General features: G+C 43.5%; 1 protein-coding gene across 1 annotated transcript in view; it reads right to left on the bottom strand.

The window, feature by feature from the left end:
* The window catches only part of SLC17A8 (solute carrier family 17 member 8), a 59,714-nt gene extending 38,210 nt beyond the window's left edge, over positions 1-21,504 (bottom strand). Inside the window, exon 1 of the mRNA XM_017976311.4 lies at positions 21,086-21,504. Within this exon, the coding sequence (XP_017831800.2) occupies positions 21,086-21,186 (101 nt within the window). The 5' untranslated portion in view covers positions 21,187-21,504. The remainder of the gene's footprint in view (positions 1-21,085) is intronic.
* Between the last annotated feature and the right edge of the window lie 610 nt (positions 21,505-22,114).

Genomic DNA, 22,114 nt, shown 5'->3' with positions numbered 1-22,114 from the left:
CTCTACTAAAAATGCAAAAATTAGCCAGGCGTGGTGCAGTGTAGTCCCAGCTGCTTAAGAGGCTGAGGCATGAGAATCACTTTAACCTGGGAGGCAAAGGTTACAGTGAGCTGAGATCGTACCACTGCACTCTAGCCTGGACAACATAGTGAGATTCCATCTCAAAAAAAGAAAAAAGAAAGAAGAAAGAAAATTGATGCTCTAATATTGACATGTTACTATAATATTATATTCCTAGCAGCCAAAACAAGGATAATATGTAACAACCACAGTAACACTTGTATAAGGCAAATTCAGTTCTCTCCCTCTGCTCTCCTCTCTATAGATGCTTTCATGTAATTCTCTTATTTGATCATTAATACAGCTCAGTGAGACATGGGTAATCTAATACTCCCATTTGACACAAAATACAACTGTTGTTCAGAAAGCAAGAACAAATTGACCAAGACCGCACAGCCACTAGTGGGTAGAGGCAAGATATGAAACCCTTCTCCTTTGCAGTCTAGGTCTCCTGGGCCCCTTTCCTGTGTGTTCCCAGCCCACCAGGCCATGCTCCTTCTCAGTGATCTCCCTGAGTCACTTTGTCATCTGTACCTGTTACTTTGTAGCCCTTGCTCAGCCATCATGACCCAGAAGAGCAGGGTAAGAGAATGGGCTCTGGGTTGAGAGATGCCCAGTGCTGTCTCTCTCAGGTAGTAGCTCTGTGACTACTTAACCTATTAGTCTTCCAGGGATGCTATAACAAAGTGCCACAAACTAGCTGGCTTAAACAACAGAAATTTATTTTTCTACAATTCTAGAGCCAGAAATCTGAGATCAGGTTTCAGCAGGCCTTGGTTTCTTCCAAGGCCTTTCTTTTTGGCTTTCAGATGGCTGTCTCTCTCTGTGGCTTCACATAGTCTTCCTTCTATGAATCTCTGTGTCCAAATTTTTTCTTCCTATAAGGACATCAGTCATATTCTATCAGGGCCCACCCTACAGACCTATTTAATATTAATTACATTTTTAAAGACCCTATCTCCAAACAGAGTCATATTCTGAGGTACTGAGTGTTAGAATTTCACCACAATGAATGAGGGCGGATTCATATGAAGACACAATTCAGCCCATAAGAATCCCTATCTCTAAACTGGGGTAATCATAATGGGTATCTCAGAGGGTTATTCAATGATTGATGCATATAAATGATTCAGTTCAGTGCCTGATACATAAAAAGTGCTTTAGAGTAATAAGTGGTAAGTACTATCTATCACTATTGCTATTAATAAAGTGTCACCAGTCATAAGCTTAGCCCTCTCTATATACATGCAGATGCTTTAGATGAAGGCTAATGGAAACTGAAAGCGCTGTGGGGCTTTGCAGTGCTTAATTGCAGACAGCCCCAGCTGCTGTGCTCTGAATCAACCACCTCTTTGGCGTGGGGACAGCGCTACTTTCTCACAGGCTGCTATTCTGCCAAGAACTGAGCACCCCAGGGATGAGAGGCTGTTCTTTCCTGCCAGAGGCAGGACACCTCTGACAGTGACTGGCTCCAGGACTGCTCTTTGGCCATGCCAAAATTTCCCAGTACTGTAGTGTAGTCTGCAAGTCTTCCCACCTAACTTTTCTTCCTTCCTTCTCTCCTACACAGGTAGCAGTATGAACACTCTCCCAGCCTCATCCAGCTGCTTCCCCATTTCCCCTCAAGAAATCTCTTGGCCGGGTGTGGACTCATGACTGTAATTCAAATACTTTGGGAGGCTGAGGCAGGAAGATCACTTGAGCTCAAGAGTTTGAGGCTGTAGTGAGCCATGATTGCGCCACTACACTCCAGCCTGGAAAACAGAGCAAGACCATGTCTCGTATGTGCCAAGTCCTGTCTTGGAATCTGCTTTCTTGGAAGACCTGAACCAATACAAGCACCGTCTGTGTGCACATTGCCATCTTAGACATCCTGAAGCTTTCCAGAGGGAAATACATACAGTATGGGAGATGGGGAAAAAAGGGGGAAAGTAATGATTAAAGGGAAATCCTAAAAGAAGGAGTCGTGAGCTCCCCAAGAAGCAGGACCTATAGCTGGCTGACCTGAAGCCAGCCCCTTTAGCAGCTCTCCAGTTGGAGATGGGATATCGGAAGCTGAGGGGAGAGGTCCGGGCACAAAATCTCAGTTTCTTTTGCCCAAAGTGGCAGCTGAGCCACCACTCAAGGGGTCATGGCTCGGGAGCAAATGAGGATCAACAACTAGCAGGACCTCCTGAGTTGTTTGTGAGTCCTTTGCACAACCTTGCTGTGGCAAAAGGGGAGCATCAAAATGAAAGGAAATTTAACTTCCCCTAGGCAGGGGCCTCAGAGTCAGATCTGATTTGTTTTATTTTATTTTATTTATTTTTTCGAGATGGAGTCTTGTTCTGTCACCCAGGTTGGAGTGCAATGGCACAATCTCGGCTCACTGCAACCTCCACCTCCCAGGTTCAAGTGATTCTCATGCCTCAGCCTCCTGAGTAGTGGGGATTACAGGTGTAGGCCACCATGCCCAGCTAATTTATTTTTAGTAGAGACAAGGTTTCAGCATGGTGGCCAGGCTGGTCTCGAACTTCTGTTCGAGGAATCCGCCCACCTCAGTTTCCCAGAGTGCTGGGATTACAGGCATGAGCCACTATGCCTGGCCAGATTTGATTTGTTTTAAAAGCATTCAAATAGCAGGCCATTTCTTGTACAGCTTAGCTCACATAGGAAGACTGAAAACCCCCTCACCCTGCATTGTGGAACACACCAGGCTTTGGGGCAGTCAGATAACCTGGATGTGATCTCCAGCTCTGCCACTGAAACACAAACTGTGTGACTTGGGGGCAAATAACCTAGCCTTCCTCAATGTCAAACACCCTCTCCTGTATAATAAATATTTATCTCATAGAGCTGTTGCTAAGATTACATGACCCTATCCTACAAAGAGTAACACATTATAACCAATAAATGAATAGACATTGCCTGAATGTTAGGGTCTCTGCCATTCTCGGTGTTTCCTTGGCATTTTATACATTACTCTGTTAGAGCACTTCTCACATGGAGTTAATAGTCATTTTCATTCAGCAGCATAGGTGCTAAGGAAATAGTCACTGATTTGGGCACGGTGGCTCCTGCCTGTAGGTGGGAGACCAAGGCAGGTGGATCACCTGAGGTTAGGAGTTTGAGACCAGCCTGACCAACACGGTGAATAAAACCCCGTCTCCACTAAAAATACAAAAATTAGCTGGGTTTAGTGGCGGGCACCAGTAATCCCAGCTAATCAGGAGGCTAAGGCAGGATAATCTCTTGAACCTGGGAGGCAGAGGTTGCAGTGAGCTGAGATCCCGCCTTTGCACTCCAGCCTGGGCGACCAAGGAGACTGTCCAAAAAAAAAAAAAAAAAAGTCAATGATTTGTGTCCACATATGAATAAAGTGCTCCCTGATCCCAGGACCATTTCCTACTCATCTTTATTCTCCGTGTTCAGCATCTTGCCTGGAAACAATGAATCTTTGTCCAACTGAATGAAATTGGTGGATCAATTCCAAACATCACTCCTGGCTTGAAGCACCTATAGACAGGATTAAGGATCTATTCATCCCTGCATGGAAAAAAAAAGCTTTATAAAAAGGGAAGGAGAGGAGAAAGTTATTTAAGAATAAGAGAAGAAAAACAAAGTCATTTCTTAGGAGTTGGAGGACTTTAATTACCCATAAGAGCTATTTATCCCATTCAGTTTTCCTTCCCTGCTTGACTGCAGTTGGTCTTTTAGATCAGAGAATCTTCATTCTTTCTAGGGTGAATTCTCATTGTTGTTTCTCCAAATAGAGGCAGCTGCGGTCTGTGGACTGCTGCCCCTCTGCACATAAGGGAGGTGCCTACTTTGTTCTCAGACACAGTTGTCCTGCAAACATCCAAGCCCCAGGGGTCTAATTGCCTAAGATACGCTAACTAGCCTTTAGGCACTTACAGAACTATTTACTTGCAATTCGTATCTTCCCACTAATTGCGGAAAAGGTTTTCTTTTGTTTTCTAGATAATAAGATCAACATTTGGAGCACAAAGTGAGAGAACTTGCAGATACTTTAGTGAGTTTTAAAAATCCATTTACTGGCTGGGCATAGTGGCTCAGGTCTGCAATCCTAGAAGTTTGGGAGGCTGAGGTGGGAGGATCTCTTGAGCCCAGGAGTTCATGGCCACCATGGGCAATATAGAGAGACCCTGTCTGAAGTTAAAAAATAAAATGTATTTATGTTTAAAAAATATTTTTTCAAATCAATTTTCTTGCTCACTTATGGTATTTGTTATGAACTGAAATGTGTGTCCCAAAATTCATGTGTTGAAGTCTTAACCCCTAGTACCACCGAATGTGACTATATTTGGGATAAGGTGCTTAAGGAAGTAATTATCGTTAAATGAGGCCCTTGGGTTGTGCCCTAATCTAATATGAATGATGTCCTTATAAGAAAAGGACATTTGAGCCAGGTGTGGTGGCATGCATGCCTGTAGTTCCAGCTACTTGGGAGGCTGAGGGAAGAGGATCACTCAAGCCCAGGAGTTGGATAGTGCGGTAAACTACGATCACGTCATTGCACTCCAGAATGAGACCCTGTCTTGAAAAATTACATAAATAAAAAGAGATTTGGACAAGCAGAGACAACAGGCATGCATGTGCATAGAGGAAGGCCATCTGAGGACATAGCAAGAAAACAATATCTGCAAGCCAAGGACAGAGGCCACAGGAGAAATCAAACCTTGATCTTGAACTTCTAGCCTCCAGACCTGTGAGAAAATCAATTTCTGTTGGTAAAGCCACCCAGTCTGTAGTATTCTGTTGTGGCAGCCCTAGCAAACAAATACAGCATTCAAATTTGTCCTCCACAAAGGTCCCATTTAGCTCATATTGTCTTCTACAAAATCCTTGAGTTGCTATTCTACTGAAAGAAGAAAAAAAACTGAAGGACACTGACTACTTCCTACACTCTAGGCACTCCGTGACGTTCCTATAAAATATATATTATCTCTCTCAGTCCTCAAAATAGTCTTGAAAAATAGCACTTATCTCCACCTTACAGCTCAGAAGACTGAGACTCAGAATATTTAAAACCTTGCCCAGCCGGCATAGTGGCTCACGCCTGTAATCCCAACACTTTGGGAGCCGAGGCAGGTGGATCACCTGAGGTCAGGAGTTTGAGACCAGCCTGGCCAACATGGTGAAAACCTGTCTCTACTAAAAATACAAAAAAGATAGCCGAGGCCAGCCATGGTGGTTCACGCTTATAATCTCAGTACTATGGGAAGCCGACGTGGGTGGATCATGAGGTCAAGAGATCGAGACTATCCTGGCCAAGATGGTGAAACCCCATCTCTACTAAAAATACAAAAATTAGCTGGGCGTGGTTGTGTGTGCCTGTGGTCCCATAGTCCCAGCTGCTTGGGAAGCTGAGGCAGGAGAATCGCTTGAACCCAGGAGGCGGAGGTTGTAGTGAGCCGAGATAGTGCCACTGCACTCTAGCCTGGTGACAAAGTGAGACTCCATCTCAAACAGAAAAAAGTTAGCTGGGTGTGCTGCGGAGCGCATGTAATCCCAGCTACTTGGGACGCTGAAGCAGGAGAATCGCTTGAACCTGGGAGGTGGAGGTTGGAGTGAGCTGCACTCTCATAAAAACAAAACAAAACAAAAACATTTGCCTAAGGATCATCATCCAGCTGCAGCTGGTGAAGAGAGAACACAACTGAGATTTGCTCTTCAGTCTATTGCTACCAGAGTGCCACAGGAACTAATCAGAAAGCACCAAACAGCGAGTGCTTTACCTAAGTAGACTTTTTTTTGGTCTCACTCTGTCGCCCAGGCTGGAGTGCAGTGGCGCGATCTTAGCTCACTGCAACCTCCGCCTCCTGGGTTCAAGCCATTCTCTGCCTCAGCCTCCTGAGTAGCTAGGATTACAGGCACACACCACCACGCCTGGCTAATTTTTGTATTTTTAGTAGAGACAGGGTTTCACCATCTTTGCCAGGCTGGTCTTGAACTCCTGACCTTGTGATCCACCCACCTCAGCTTCCCAGAGTAGCTGGGATTATATAGGCATGAGCCACCATACCCGGCCAATAGACATTTAAAAATTTTTTTGGTCGAAAAATGTATTTTATTTCTTTAAAATGAAGTGCATTCCTATGGCACCAATTTCCAAAGCTATGAGAATGTCCAGTGGAACAAACCTCCTTCCAGCTGTTGATCATTCTCAGTGCGTTAATGCTTTGAGTTTATTGCCCATCCTTCCAGAGGTATTTTGTTCACATATTGGCAATATTGGCAAATACATATGTATATTTCTCCCCCAACTCTTGACTTTTTAAAAAAATTTCCATACGTTTTGGGGGAGCAGGACATTTTTTTAAATGTTCTGGAGAAGCGGTATTGCAGTGGGATTAAGAGAACATGATCTGGAGGCAGACAGTCCTGGGTTCAATGCTGACTGTGCTATTTATTAGGTGTGTGGCCTTGAGCAAGCTACCTAACTTCCCTCAACCTCAGTCCCCTCACTTGTGAAAGGAAGACAGGACTATTGGGAACATTAAATGAGTTAAATGAGACCGAGTTATAAAACGCTTAGTGTCATTCCTAGCACTCGATAGATAATCAATAAATGGTAGATTTTAAAGAAGGGAAGGAGGATTTAAAATATGATCCCCAGAGCTAGTTTGAGATTTGAAATAGGATCTTATCAGCAAGGATTTCAGCACACCACATTCAAACGGATCTCACTAAAGTGCACCTGGCCAACTGCAGCCCAGTCAGTGCTCTCACAGTACCTGTATCTCTCATTTTTTAAATTAATATTTGCCTCTTCCAGTAGATTATAAATTCAGAAAATCAGGAACCAAAAATCTCTAGCGTTCAGCCCAGCTTCACAGATTCTGAGGTTCAATCTACCATGTTTTTGTTTTCTCCTGGTAATTTGACCCTTTCTTATCCCGTAATTTAAGCAGAGAAGCAGTGCTTCTTATCTCGGCAGGGGTCATTAGCTGAACAGGAGGAAAAAAAAGACAGTCTCTATGGATTTAAAAAGCCTAAGTTACAGATGACAAGCTGACAACCCAGTGGCCACATGTGGCCCATAGCCATGTTTTATTTATATGGTATACTGTGTGTATGAGTTTTTTTTGCTTTTTTTTTTTTAGAATTTATATTAATTTAATTGGCCGGGTACAGTGGCTCATGCCTGTAACCCCAGCACTTTGGGAGGCCGAGGCCTGCAGATCACCTGAGGTCAAGCGTTCAAGACCAGCCTAGCCAACATGGCAAAACTCTGTCTCTACTAAAAATGCAAATTAGCTGGGCATGGTGGTGCAGACCTGTAATCCCAGCTACTTGGGAGGCTGAGGCAGAAGAATCACCTGAACCTGAGAGGCAGAGGTTGCGGTGAACCAAGAAGGCACCATTGTTCTCCAGCCTGGGCAACAAGAGCAAAACTCCATCTAAAAAAAAAAAAAAAAATTAGATTGACAGAGTTTAAAAACCAAGGCCCATCACAGTGGCTTCACATCTGTAATCCTAGAACTTTGGGAGGCCAAGGTAAGAGGATTGCTTGAGGCCAGGAGTTTGAGGCCAGCCTGGGCAACATAGTGAAACTCCCATCTCTACTTTTAAAAATTGTATTACATAAATAAATAAATAAAAATCAGGAGATATTGCAAAAACAAGCACACATATAAAACCTTGGATTTCTTGTTTATTCTGAAAAATCTGAAGACCTGAAATTATCAAGCTGTCACTCTGTCATGGCTACAATTGGCTCTCAATATACCACAATCCCCACCACTCCCTATTGTCACTTCTACAGAGAGCTCAATTGCCATTTAACATCATACTTGCATCATTGCTTTTCTTGTAGTTTAAGACATAAGAAAAATGTTTTGTACCCATGTCTCTATCGAAAGTTGAAAAATAAACTAGTAGCACACATATGTAATAGACAACCATTATTTATAGCTGTCCAATATCTTAATGACTTCTTGATATTTTGAATCTTGCTGGAGCAGCAAAAAAAATCTACTTTTCCTAGGCTCGCTTGCAGCTACAGTGCAGGCACAAGAGGTGAACTCTGCTAAATCTGAAGCACTTGAATGAGATTTAGATACGGGACAGAACAAAAAGAGGATACAGCATGCAGGGGAATGACAGTGCAGATGGTTTCAAATGCAACAGAGGCAGTTGGCTCCTCCGTGACTGTTGTGGCAGGATTTCCGGAAGAAGTCATGAATACAATCAGCACTTAGAGGCAGGCAGTGGTGGCAGCTGGGTTTTATCCAAAACAGTCTAGTGGTATACATTCTTTGCTGCTTTTTTTTTGGAGATAGAGTGTCCAGATCTGATCCTTCCAGGAAGTCTGAATGATTCCTAACATTCTTTTATTGGCTTTTTGGTTTTTATTTATTTATTTTTTGAGATAGACTCTTGCTCTGTCACCCAGGCTGGAGGGCAGTGGTGCAAGTTCAGTTCACTACAACCTCTGCTTCCTGGTTCAAGCAATTCTCCTGCCTCAACCTTCTGAGTAGCTGGGATTATAGGCATGCACCACCACACCCACCTAATTTTTGTATTTTTAGTAGAGATGCGATTTCACCATGCTGGCCAGGCTGGTCTCAAACTCCTGACCTCAGGTGATCCTCCACCAGCCTTGGCCTCCCGAAGTGCTAGGATTGCAAGCATGAGCCACCAAGCCCAGCCATATTTTTTATTTATTTATTTTTTAAGATGAAGTCTTGCTCTGTCACCTAGGCAGGAGTGCAGTAGTGCAATCTTGGCTCACAGCAACCTCCGCCTCCTGGGTTCAAGCGATTCTCTTGCCTCAGCCTGCTGAGTAGCTGGGATTACAGGCATGTGCCACTATGTCTGGATAATTTTTATATTTTTTTAGTAGAGACGGGGTTTCACCATATTAACCAGGCTTGTCTTGAACACCTGACCTTGGGTGATTTGCCCACCTCGGCCTCCCAAAGTGCTGGGATTACAGGGGCGAGCCACCACACCTGCCCCAATTGCTAACATGCTTTACTAAATTTCATTCTATTTTAGCTAGGGTGGATTCTGTTGATTGCAACTAAGAACTTTAAATGATACAACATATGTCTTTGAAAAAGTGGAGACTATTTCTATGTGTTAATATCTAGTGTGTCTATGTCAAGATATATAATATGGTTGCTTTACTCTGTAGGTATTGAATCTATAGACCTTATTAACCTTTAAGACGCACTTAGAAAATTTGATTATTGTAAAAATATTTGTAAGAAGTTGGAAAAAGAGAATATAAATTTTAGATGAAAAAATATACTTTTGAGCTATGAAAAGATACCAAGAGCAGGAGTCATAGAATCTGATGAATGTTTACATCAAGAAGCAGGAAAGTATGCCTGGGAATGGATCCTGAATGTACTAGAGTTGGAGGGAGTAGGATAATAAAGTTGGATAAGGGAGAGTTTGTCAATATGGGAGGTAGATTGAATGTGTCCTCCAAAAAAAATATGTTCATGTTCTAACCCCCAATACCTGTGAATGTGACCTTATTTGGAAATGGGGTCTTCACAGATATAATCAAGTTAACATGAGGTTATACTAGATTAATTTCATGACTAGCGTCCTTATAAGAGGGGGATTTGAACACATAGATACAGAGACCAGGGGAGAAGGCCAAATGACAACAAATGCAGGAATTGGAGTGATGCATCCACAAGCCAAGGCATGCCCGGGATTCGCAGTAGCCAGGGAGAGGCAGGCATGAGGCCTCCTTCAGAACCTTCAGTGGGAGCTTGGCCTTGCCACCACCTTGGGTTTGAACTTCTGGTCTCCAGAATTGTGAGAGAATCAGTTTGTTGCTTTAAGCCACCTAGTTTGTGGCAATTGTTACAGCTGCCCTAGGAAACTAATAAAGGGTGCATGATTCCATGACACAGGGTCTAAATTGCAGCAAAGGCTTTAAGAGAAATGGTCCTGATAAACTGCTAATAAAGTTCTTGGAAACTTAAACAAAATAGACATGTCAAGAGGATCCTGGTGACTTTTAAAATATAATTCTGTACTAATTTCTAGTCATTATTACATTGTACACAGAGACATAGGATATGGCCACCATGACTTTTTAAAAAATAACTTGAAGGCTGGACACAGTGGTGCATGCCTGTAATCCCAGCAATTTGGGAGGCTAAGGCAGGAGGATGGCTTAAGCCCAGGAGTTTGGAACCATTCTAGGCAACATAGCGAGAGCTTTGTCTCTGCAAAATATTTTTAAAAATTAGCCAAGCATGGTGGCTTGCATCTGTAGTCCCAGCTACTCAGAAGGCTGAGGTGGGAGAATCTCGAGCCTGGGAAGTTGACGCTGCAGTGAGGTATTATTGTGCCACTGCACTCCAGCCTAGGTGACGTAGTGAGACTCTGTCTCAAAATAAAAGAAGAAGAAGAAATTATCCATTCCAGGAGAGAATGCCTAAGGCCAAAAGAGTGTCCTTACTTTGGTCTAGGTCTACATCCTCTCTTTTCCTTAACTATTATCTAACCCTAATTTACAAGCCTATTTCATTTTGTTAATGCCTGGTAAAAAAACTACTGAATTTGAACCAGTCATGGCGCTGAATTACTGAGAATTAAATTGGCTGTCTTCTATTCCTTTAGTAAAGTTTTGATCTCTATTATTTGGAATATAAGAATTCCATCACGCCTGTAAACCCAGCACTTTGGGAGGCCGAGGTGGGGGGATCACGAGGTCAAGAGATCGAGACCATCCTGGTGAACATGGTGAAACCCTGTCTCTACTAAAAATACAAAAAATTAGCTGGGTACGGTGGTTCATGCCTGTAATCCCAGCTACTCAGGAGGCTGTGGTAGGAGAATTGCCTGAACCCAGGAGGCGGAGGTTGCAGTGAGCCGAGATCGCGCCATTGCACTCCAGCCTGGGTAATAAAAGTGAAACTCCGTCTCAAAAAAAGAAAAAAAAAAGGTATTCCATAATTGTTTTATCTTTAATGTTGATCACACTCTTGATCAATTAAAAGGTCTCTCTTTAACTTATTTTCTTTAAAAATGAAAAATGTCAGGAACTGTTATAGCAGATTATAAAGAAAGATCAAAAGGCTCAAATAAATGAATATGCAGGAATGGATTTACTATATAAGACCAGAAAACCCCACAAACGAACCATATTCCCCAGGATGCCTGAGGAATACTCCTGCTGCTAAGATAATAAGGAATGCAGTGGTGATGGGGCCACCAGCACCCCTGAGATGCTCAGAAGCTGCTGTCCTCTGCTGGCTGAGGCTCACAGTAGGAGGTGCTGGTCCAGAACCAGTAGCAATTAGGATGATTGGTAGCACTTAACCATCATACATATGGGCAGGAAATTCAGAATGACAGTTACAGAATCAGCCCATAGGAATCTCAGAGATGTCTCATAGAACATGGTGCTCTGAGGAGCAAAAGAAATGGACAGCAAATAAGGGTATTGCTTCATATACAGAAAACCAGAAAAGATCACGAGTTGATGAATAGGCAGTAGGCTGAGGCTGGCCATCCCAATGGAAAGTCACACTCTCTTGCCTAGTTTCTAGGTCAGAATCTAAAGACTGACGGAGAAGACTGAAAGTTTCATGACAAAGGAACCCACAATACCACAGAAGGAAACGCAGTCGTGATGCCCACAGTCCTTCCCCAAAGGAATCTAGCACCATTAATTTGGGTAAACATACACTGAAGAAAGAAAAATACCTCGATATTTTGTGGCAAGTTGATGTTGATACTCAGGGATTTATAACATTATTCTGCCTCCGTTATAGTGGGGCTCATGTAAGCGGAGTCCTGGCCCAGGTTCGTCTCGTAGTGAGTTCATGTCCATGGACCCACCCAGTGGTCATTTCCCCATGTATAATTCCCACATGTGTAATTGGAAGAGAGACACCTAGCATTTGGAAAAACCCTTTTAGTGGATCCTTGACTTGTAGAATAAAAACTGTTGTAATAGAAAAAAGTCAAATGAAAGTCCTTAAAACTGGCATCCCTAGTTAAGAAGATAAATCAGAAACAGTATCACATTATGCAGAATGACAGAGATTATTGTACCTTCAGAGATTTAAAGGATGCAGGGGTGGTACACCCCTTTAAATCCCAGTGTAATTCACCAGCCTAACCACCTGCAAAAAAAGGGGGGGGTAGGGGGTTCACGGTGGATGACAGGGAACTACCACACTCTTAACTCAGGTACATAGCTTGCCTATCTTGATCTGGTGCATTCTTTCCATATCCATTAGAAAGGAGGCTAAGAAGTTCACAATGACATGACATGAACAACAGTAGATATCCATGGATTGTTCTCTCTCATAATATAGCCAGAGAGACCTTCTGGACCTGCTGCAGAACATCACATTGATCTATTATGACCAATAGATGACAACATGTTGGTGAGACCTCAGGAACAAGAATTGACAAGTACTCTGGATGCCTCAGTAAAACGTGTGCTACATTGGATGGGAAATAATTACTACAAAGATCACAGGTCCATCACATGAGTGAAGTGCACAGGGGTCTAGTGTTTGAGACCTTCCAGAACATTCCCTCCAAAGTGAAGGAAAGGTTATTGTACTTTGAACTTCCAACCTCCAAGGAAGAAGCACAATGGTTGGCAGTTCTCTTTGGGTTTTTGGGGCAATGTATCCAACACTTGGGAATATTGTTCTAACCCACTTATTCCATGACATAAAAGACTGCTAGTTTTTAATGAGATCCAACAACGAGAAAGCGTTCTGTAGCAAATCCAGGCTGCAATAAGAGTGATCTTGCCACTAGGGCTGTGTTCTCCAGCATACCCTTGGTACTAAAGGCACCTGAATAAGAAAAGACACTATGAGGTTTCTGGCAAAACTCAATAGGAGAAATACAGCACAGAGCCTTAGGATTCTGGGAAAAGGCCATGCCATCAACAGTAGAGAAATATAAAACAGACAAAAAATAATTCATGGCCTGTTACTGAGTCCTGGTGCAGTCACAGCTTCTGACCATGGAATATCAAGAGACCATGCAGCTAAAACTACCCATCATGAGCTAGGTACTGTCAGACCTGCAAAGTCCAACTGTCTGTCATCAGATGGAAGTGGTCCATCTGGAATCTAACACCAGCAGGGCCACATGGAACAAGTAAGCCCATGTCAGAGGGGCCATGATTCCATGTGACCTATATCTGCTGTACCAATGGCTATGAGCTCACACTTGTGGACAAATTACAGGAGGAAGAAAACTGAGTTCGGTCCAAAGCTGGTCAATTTGGTATGTTAGAGTGTCTTACAAATGGACTGCCGCTGCACTCCAGCCCACCCAGGGATGGCCCTGAAGGACAGTGAGGGCAAAAGCCTCCCAATAGGTAGAGTTTTGAGCGGTCTCCTGGCCACCCATTTTTACGAAAAGAGAAACATTCAAAGGTAAGGATGGACTCATAATGGTGAGTGACTTCACTGGAGGTCAGGGGCCAGATAAAGCAATATTGGAGGACTGGGAAGAAGATCCGGGGAAGAGATATGGATGAGTCTATAAGTGGATGCCTAGTATGAGCTCTCCTGATTGCACATTATCACAAGCCATTTGGAAGAGGCACCAAACAGATGATAGGCAGGCCGACTTGGCCAGTTAATGTCAGTCAGCTTCCATCCTCAGTCACCCAGTGCTAGAGCAGTACACTTGTGAACAGAGTAACCATGGCAGCAGGGATGGAGGCTATGTTGGGGCTCCCACTCACCAGGACCAAGCTAGCCCCTGTTGCTGTCAGCAACAAAACCAATGCTGAGCCCATGAGATAGCACAGTTCCTGAGGGGACAAACTAGTCTCTTGGTTACAAGTTGTTTATAACAGACCCCTTCCATCCTGGAAAGGGTAGCAATTCATCCTGACTAGGGTTGATATATTCCGTGAATGAGTTTGCCTATTCAGACTACAAGTCTCAGCCATCATCTCTATCCGAGGATTCAGTGTCTGATTTCTCAACATGGGACCTCACATCACCTTTTCTCAGATCAAGGCACGCAATTTATGGCAAACATAGCATAGCAGTGGGCACATGAAAACGGGACCCACAAGAATAAAAATACAAAAAAAAAAACCCAAAAAACAGAAAACGGGACCTACAAACCCCACAATACATTACACCATCCAGAAGCTGACAGACTGCCAGGGCTGAAGAAGCTTTTTTTTTTTTGAGATGGAGTCTTCCTCTGTTGCCCAGGCTGGAGTGCAGTGGCTCGATCTTGGCTCACTGCAGCCTCTGCCTTCTGGGTTCAAGCAAGCAATTCTCCTGCCTCACCCTCTTGAATAGCTGAGATTACAGGTGTCCACCGCCATGCCTGACTAATTTTTGTATTTTTGGTAGAGATGGGCTTTCCCCACATTGGCCAGGCTAGTCTCGAACTCCTGACCTCAAATGATCCACCTACCTTGGCCTCCCAAAGTGCTGGGATTACACGTTTGAGCCACAGTGCCCGGCCTCTGAAGAAGAGCTTCTTTTTTTTTTTTTTTTTTTCTGAGACGGAGTTTCGCTCTTGTTACCCAGGCTGGAGTGCAACGGCGCGATCTTGGCTCACCGCAACATCCGCCTCCTGGGTTCAAGCAATTCTCCTGCCTCAGCCTCCCGAATCGCTGGGACTACAGGCGCGCGCCACCATGCCCGGCTAATTTTTTTTGTATTTTTAGTAGAGATGGGAGTTTTACCTTGTTGACCAGGATGGTCTCGATCTCTTGACCTCATGATCCACCCGCCTTGGCCTCCCAAAGTGCTGGGATTATAGGCGTGAGCCACCGCGCCTGACCTGAAGAAGCTTCTTAAAGATGCAGCTGTGGCATAATCTTAGAGATGAAGTTCTGGGAAGATAAGGTGCTATACTCCAGGATGCAGCATATTCCATAAACCAACAGTTATGTGCCTGTAATCCCAGCACTTTGGGAGGCTGAGGTGGGTGGATCACTTGAGGTCAAGTGTTCGAGACCAGCCTGGCCAACATGGTGAAACCCGGTCTTTACTAAAAATACAAAATTAGCCAAGTGTGGTGGTGGGTGCCTGTGATCTCAGCTACTCGGGAGGCTGAGGCAGAATTGCTTTAACCCGGGAGGCAGAGGTTGCAGTGCGCCAAGATCAAGCCACTGCACTCCAGCCTGGGCAACAGAGCTAGATTCCATCTTAAACAAATAAACAAAAATCCCAACAGTTATGCCATGGTGCTGTGTGCCCAATGGCAGAATACACAGGTCAAAGAAACAAGGGGTGAGAGGAGTGGCCCCATTTGCCATCATTCCCACTAACCCACCTGAGGAATGTCTCATCTCTTCAACTTAGGCTCTGAGGGTGTAGAAATCCTGATTCACAAGGAAGAGTTTTTCCATTTAGGAACAAAATGGAGATCCCAGTCAACATACAGTTAGGACTGCTGCTCAGTCACTTTGGGGTCCTCATGCCAAGACCAGAAGACATGGCAAGAAGTCACTACAGTGGTAAAGGTCATGGATCCTGATCTTCAGGAGGAACCGGAACTGTTGCTTCATCATGGGAGCAGGAAGACATATGTTTGGCACCCAGATGATCCGCTGGGACATCTCCTGATACTGCCTTGGCTAGTTTTTAACCATCATTGTGCAAATACAGCAACCATGACCGATGAGGTTATGTTAACCAAAGACTTAGACCTCTCAGGGATGAAGATCTAGGCAACTCATCAGGCAAGCCAACAGAAGTGAGGGGAAGAAAGGTGTGGAGAGGAGGGACCAGTCATCACAGTGGGCACTGGATTCTGTCTTAATAACTCGTCTTTGGAAGGCTCCTCGGGAATTACAACCATGGAGAAGCTGACCCTGGATGGAGTGGACTTCCTGTGAGAAGGAAGTTGATCTGAGCAGTGCAGTGGGTGGGCTGTCATAGAAACCACAACAGCGCACTCCCCAGTTCCCCTTATTGGGCAAGCACACCTCTACTTTCAGAGCTGCTAGCAGGTCACATTTGCTGTGTTTTCCCATCTGCAGCTAAAACTAGGCAGGGTGCAGTGGTTTGTGCCTGTAATTCTAGCACTTTGGGAGGCCAAAGTGGGAGGATCATCTGAGTTCAAGACCAGCCTAATCAACATGGCAAGACCCCCGTCTCTATTATATTAAAAATTAAAATAAAACAAAAAAGCTAGCCAAGGCAATATCAGGAGATGTCTGAGTGGATCACCTAGATGCCAAACACATTTCTTCCTGCTCCCATGATGAGGCAACAGTTCTGGTTCACCTTGCCACTAGAATCCTTGCCTGGGATTCTAGTCCTGGCAGGAGGGACCCTGGAGAACTTCCTCAGTGGCCTCCAAATAAACCCCTCACCTCAGTGGGGCAGCCCACAGCCAATGACTGACTGAGGCAGAGATTAAAAAAAAAAGGCTGCCTCATTTGCCCCAAAGGAAGGACTCAGCACATGGCCTATGCTCCAGAGCCTTCCCCTGTGAAAGATCCTGAGAGGTCTAAATCTTTGTGAGCGAGCATCCTTACTTGGCTCTTTCTCCTCTCCTCTCCTCTTCCTCCCTCTCTCCCTCCCTCCCTTCCTTCCTTCCCTCCCTTCCTCTTGCTTTCTTGCTTTCCTGCTTTCTTTTTTTGACCGAATCTCCCTCTGTTGTCCAGGCTGGAGTACAGTGGTGCTATCTCACCTCTGCCTCCTGGGTTCAAGCAATTGTTTTGCCTCAGCCGCCCAAGTAGCTAGGACTATAGGTGCACACCGCCACACCTGGCTAATTTTTTATCTTTTAGTAGAGACAGGGTTTCACTGTGTTGCCCAGGCTGTTCTAGAACTCCTGAGCTCAGGCAATCTGCCCACCTTGGCCTCTCAAAGTGCTAGGATTACAGGCGTGAGCCACTGCACGCAGCCTCTCCTTTCCTTTCTTGTTTTATTCCCTCTGAGTTTTTTCAGGAAGAGCTCTCTCAATAAATCACATTCTAGGCTCATCCAAATCCCTGTCTCAGGCTGTGCTTTTTAGGTAACCTACCTAAGACAGGGGTGAAGTAAAGCAGGAAAGAGGGACAGAGAAGAGAGCAGGAGGAGGGCAGGTGAGACTGATGTTTAAATAGGATGGTCAGGAAACTGGGGATCCTTGAGCAGAGACTTGAAGAAAGTGTGAGAATGAGCCATCAGGCTATTTGGGAGGAAAGTATTTAAGCAAAAGAAACAGATAGGGCAAAAGCCCAGACAGGAGTGGATCTGAGGAGTTCTAGTAAGAGCCAGGAGGCCTGTGAATCCAGAGTAGAGTGAGGCAGGAAAATGTCACAGATGAAGTCAGAGAGTCTTCTCAAAGTCCTAGATCACAGAGGACCTTGAAGGCCATTGAAAGGGCATTGGCTTTAACTCTGAATGAGGCAGCTTTGAGCAGTGGGGAGATGTGATCTCAGCTGGTTTCCTAGAGTCACCCCATTGCAGCCAAGTTGCCTGAGGCTATGCAGGTAGGGAAGTAAAGGATGCTGCAGCAATTGGAACCCAGGATTGCCTGATCTCAGAGAAGCTTTAACACACTCGCCTTTGCTGATGGAGCAGGAAGTGCACATCTGGCACATATGTTTAATACACAACTCCTGAATGCTGAGGACAGACACGATGCAGGGACTAGTTTCATTTAAAGGGAAGATAGACATACTTGTAAGTAGACCAGACTCCCCTTAAGCCTCCTTTGGCGAAAGCCTTCAATACTGGTACAATTGATTAAGAGAACAGTCCATACTTGCCAGCAGGTCCAGAAGTTTCTGGCTACATTGCAGTCCAAGTACCTCCCTAAACCTAAATAAGTGGCGTAATTTCAAGACAGAGAGTGGGAAGAGGAAAAACACTTGATTAGAGAGGTAACATAATGTAATGATTAAGAACAATGGGTGTAGAACAACAGGTTTGAAAACCAGCCCTGCCATTCACAAGCTGTGTGACCTTGGGCAAGCTACTTAACCTCTCTGTGCCTCAGTTTTCTCACCTGTAAAACTGTTGCTAGATACTGTGGCTTATGCCTATAATCCTAGCACTTTGGGAGGCTAGGAAGGCAGGATAGCTTGAGGCCAGGAGTTCGAGGCTGCAGTAAGCTATGATCGCATCACTGCACTCCAGCCTAGGCAACAGAGTGAGACTCTATCTCAAAAAAAAAAGAAAAATTGTAATTATACTAGTCCCCTCTGCATGGGGTTTTTAATAGAATTAAATGAGTTTACAGTGTCTGAAACATACTGTTTTGTTACTATTATGTTTTCTAGACATGAACAATTAAAGGACACATAAATGGTCATTGAAATCAAACAAATCTGCCTGTCAATATCTGGACATTAACTTACAAGTTTAATGCTTTCTATGTCACCTATATAACACAACACTAAACTATAAATGAGTGCATCTTCTTTCTTCCTACACTTCTAAAATATCATTTTACCTTTAGCTGAACAATTGCTCAGCTGCTTCTTATCAATGACTGTTTTCCAGGAAGGCTAATCATGCCTCACTGTAATCAACTCTGTGTGGGAACTCTCAAATGCTTCCCTTTGCAATTGCCACTCCCCTGACTGTGAGGAACACTGTGATTAAAAAGCATCTCAAAAATTCCATTTAGATGATGACCTCAGTCTCAAACATTATTAGACAGCTATGATTTACATTGCCTTCTAAGTTAGAATGTAGAGGCTTCCAACTTCCAAGTGCTCCTACAAAACAGAAAACAGTTCTTTGTGATGTTTTTACATGGGATTCTGTCAACTGGTTTTACATGAAAATCAGTGAAGTGAGCGGGAATTGGCCAGTATATGCCAGGCTCTGGGCAGGGTCCTTTACATATAATTACCTTATACATCTGTGGTCAGTGCCAAATGTGTGGCAGAGCTGGTCTTGATAATTCTGGAGCTCTGCTCAAAGACCACTAGAACTGAAGGTTAACTTGGATCACTGCTCAAGCAATATCTGTTTTTGCTTCTGCCAATAATTTCTCTCTATAGAACACTGAAAAAAGGGATTTGACTTTGGCTTTATTTTTTTTCTAAAGATATTCTACAATTAGGACAACGATGACAATATCTAGCGTCTGTTTTATGCATTCTCTGTCTCCAGCACTGTGCTAGCTGTTTTTCTATTGTTCTGTGGAAACTGTTCAAACAGTCCTAGACACATAGCCCAATTTCTAGTTAAGGTCACACAATTTGGAAGATCACTAATTTTTTTATATCCCTAAGCAAACCAATTTGGTAAACAAAAAGATCTCCATGTGGCTCCTCCAATCAAACATAGCAAAACCGGTTCTTCAATCAGTCTCCTACTGAAAAAAGCAATTAAATTTTTTTAAAAAGCAATTAAACTTAAGTTTGAAAAGAAAATTCCTATGTTTTTTCTTATATCAAATATTTTATAAACTAAGGCAGAGTTTGCTGATTATAATGGTGACTATGGCCCAAAGTCATTGGTTTTTGGGTTTTTTTTTCTTTTCATTTTTTGAGACAGTCTCACTCTGTCTCCCTGGCTGAAATACAGAGGTACGATCTTGGCTCACTGCAACCTCTGGGCTCAAGCAATACTCCCACTTCTTGGGAAGCTGAGATGACAGGCATACACCATCATGCTGACTAATTGTTTATATTTTCATAGAGGCAGGGTCTCTCTATGTTCTCTGAGCTAGTCTCGAACTTCTGGCCTCAAGTGATCCTCCCACCTCTGCCTCCCAAAGTACAGGGATTATAGGTGTGAGCCTGTGCCTGGCCTGTGGTTTTTATTCTTGACTTTGCCAGATTCCTTTGTCAGCACTTGAATAAGCCAGTTAAGCTATTGTGCTTATTATGCAAAAATTCTTTTTGCATTTCTAATCAAATGAATGCCACCACAATAAGATGTTTCCTGGGGAGTGCTCAGCAGAAGGATAAAACCCCTATGAAAAAAATGTTAATTGTAATTTTTTTTTCTATATTTGGCTGGTTTATGCTGCTGTCACTGAGCTAGGTTTTCATCTAGACATGCTAATATAGTATAGGTCTGATTGAAGCCTTCTTGTTTTTATTTACTAAAATAATGTGTCCAACTCCTTTTTCTTATTAGGAAAGTTTATTAACAGTGATACAATGAAAAATTTAACACTGACAGGAGCATATGTGTTTTAAAACACAAGAAATGGGATGAATCTCAGATTGCCTGGAAATAGTCCTTTAAATAAAAAACTTTTGAAATTTAAGAGATAACGGAAAAGTTAACAGGACACACCAGATGGCATTTTCACTCACCAAGATTAGAAATAATCATTCAACACATAAAAAGCTTATCAAAGGTATGTTTCACATTTATTTATATCAGAGAGAGAAAGCAGTCATTTTACCTTGCACATAAGAACAACTTATGAAATCATCTATATAACTAGAAAGGCATTTACTGTGTCTATAAAAATTCATAAAATGTCACATTAATTCATTCATTTATGGCAAACTCTCTTTTCACTAATATATTTTACTTTAAAATATATTTATTGGGTTTGGACTAAAATTACATTCAATTCAATGACAGTACTTAACATTTTCCCACTGCAATTATGTGAGATTTTCTGCTTTAAAGAAATTTTTTCAGTTACTTCCTTCAAACTATTGTGTGACTATGCTTCTCTTTGCAAACTATACAATCAGGAACCACTTTATATATTTTATTAAAGAGGCTAAAAATTTGCAAAAATTTAATTTTCATTTATAGTGGAAAGATTCAGTGAAAAACTCATAAAAATTACTTAAGGCATTACTAATGAATTAACATGAAATATTATCTCCCTAAATATTTTCTAATTCAATGCCAAACATACCATATGCATTATCACCATCTCCGGAAAGTGCTAATCCAGCTATATAAATAGAATATTTGTCTTAACACTTTTCTAATACAACCCAATACTTCTGATGCACCTGTTTTTCCTCCAGGCATAGACTGTTGAAGCTAGAAGGGGCTCCAGAAGGATCTAATCTGACTCACCCGCTCCTCATTAAAGTGTAGTTTTAAAAACCTGATACCAAGTCTCTCACATATAGGAGGCTTCTCAGAAAGGAAGTAAAGTTCGCAAACTTTACCTTTGTAAAATTCCCAGAGAATCTCCCACGGCGTTCTTCATTCCTTCCTTCCCGGGTTTCAGAATTTTTTCTTTGAAGGTATCAAATGCTTTAAAAGGCATTTTGAATGAGGGGCACCTCTGAGCCGTTAACAGTCAGTCTCAAAAACTGTCATCCTTTCTCATTTCCAGTGTGGGGAGCACCTTGTTTCCCTTGGCGAACACCTGGAAGTCAGTTCTCATGGAGGGAACCACTCAAAACCAAAAAGGAGATGAAACCCAGCCCAGATCTTCCAAGATGAGACAACTCCCTCCTCTCTCTGCTTTCCCACCCCTCCAAAAAGGAGGCCAACCGGTGTCTGGCTGGGAATTCAGCCCCTTGCAAAAGCTACACTCTCTGCAGCAGCCTGTGGTCGATGTCTAGGCAGCCACTCTCAGACTGAGCGCAGCCTCTCTCCCTCCCTAGGCTGCAGCTGGGGACGCTAGCGTGAGCTCTGGACCACCAGAAGTCCTGAGACAAGCAGCAGCATCCGTGGCCTAGCGCCAGTTCCTCCAGCCAGCCGCGTCCCCCTCCTGCCCCACCCCAGCTCGCGGGCGGCTCTCACGAAATGAGCCTTTCCAAGGTGATGCTATAGTAACCGGCACAATACCTGCCCCTCAGCCGCCTGGGCTGATGAATGGGCTCTCAGCCAGCGCAGGCACCCAGAGAGAAGTTTATGAAACATTTACAGTCCTCTGCTTTTCTGAGGTCTGGCCCTGCAGACAGGCTCACAGCCACCACTCCATGCTTTGTATTCCCCTTGTGAGAGACTTGCAGCCATTTTTCAGCCAGCCAGTAGCATGGATGTGGTCCTGGAAGGAACCTGCATTTCAGTTGCCCAAATGAAAAACCCAGGCCATAAACATCCAGGAGGACATTTATTTGCTCCTAATCAACAGAACAGGCTCTCTCAAAGTGTGATAGGTAGATGCCATTTGGGACCATTTAATTATCTCTGAGCCAGAAGATACTTAGAAACTGCACTTCTCATTGCCCTCAGGAGAAATAAAA

This window comes from Callithrix jacchus, chromosome 9 (assembly GCF_049354715.1).
Source record: "Callithrix jacchus isolate 240 chromosome 9, calJac240_pri, whole genome shotgun sequence".
In the NCBI taxonomy this organism is placed as follows: domain Eukaryota; kingdom Metazoa; phylum Chordata; class Mammalia; order Primates; family Cebidae; genus Callithrix; species Callithrix jacchus.
Note: the sequence above shows the minus strand (reverse complement) of the source record. Positions and strands in the feature narration are given on the sequence as shown.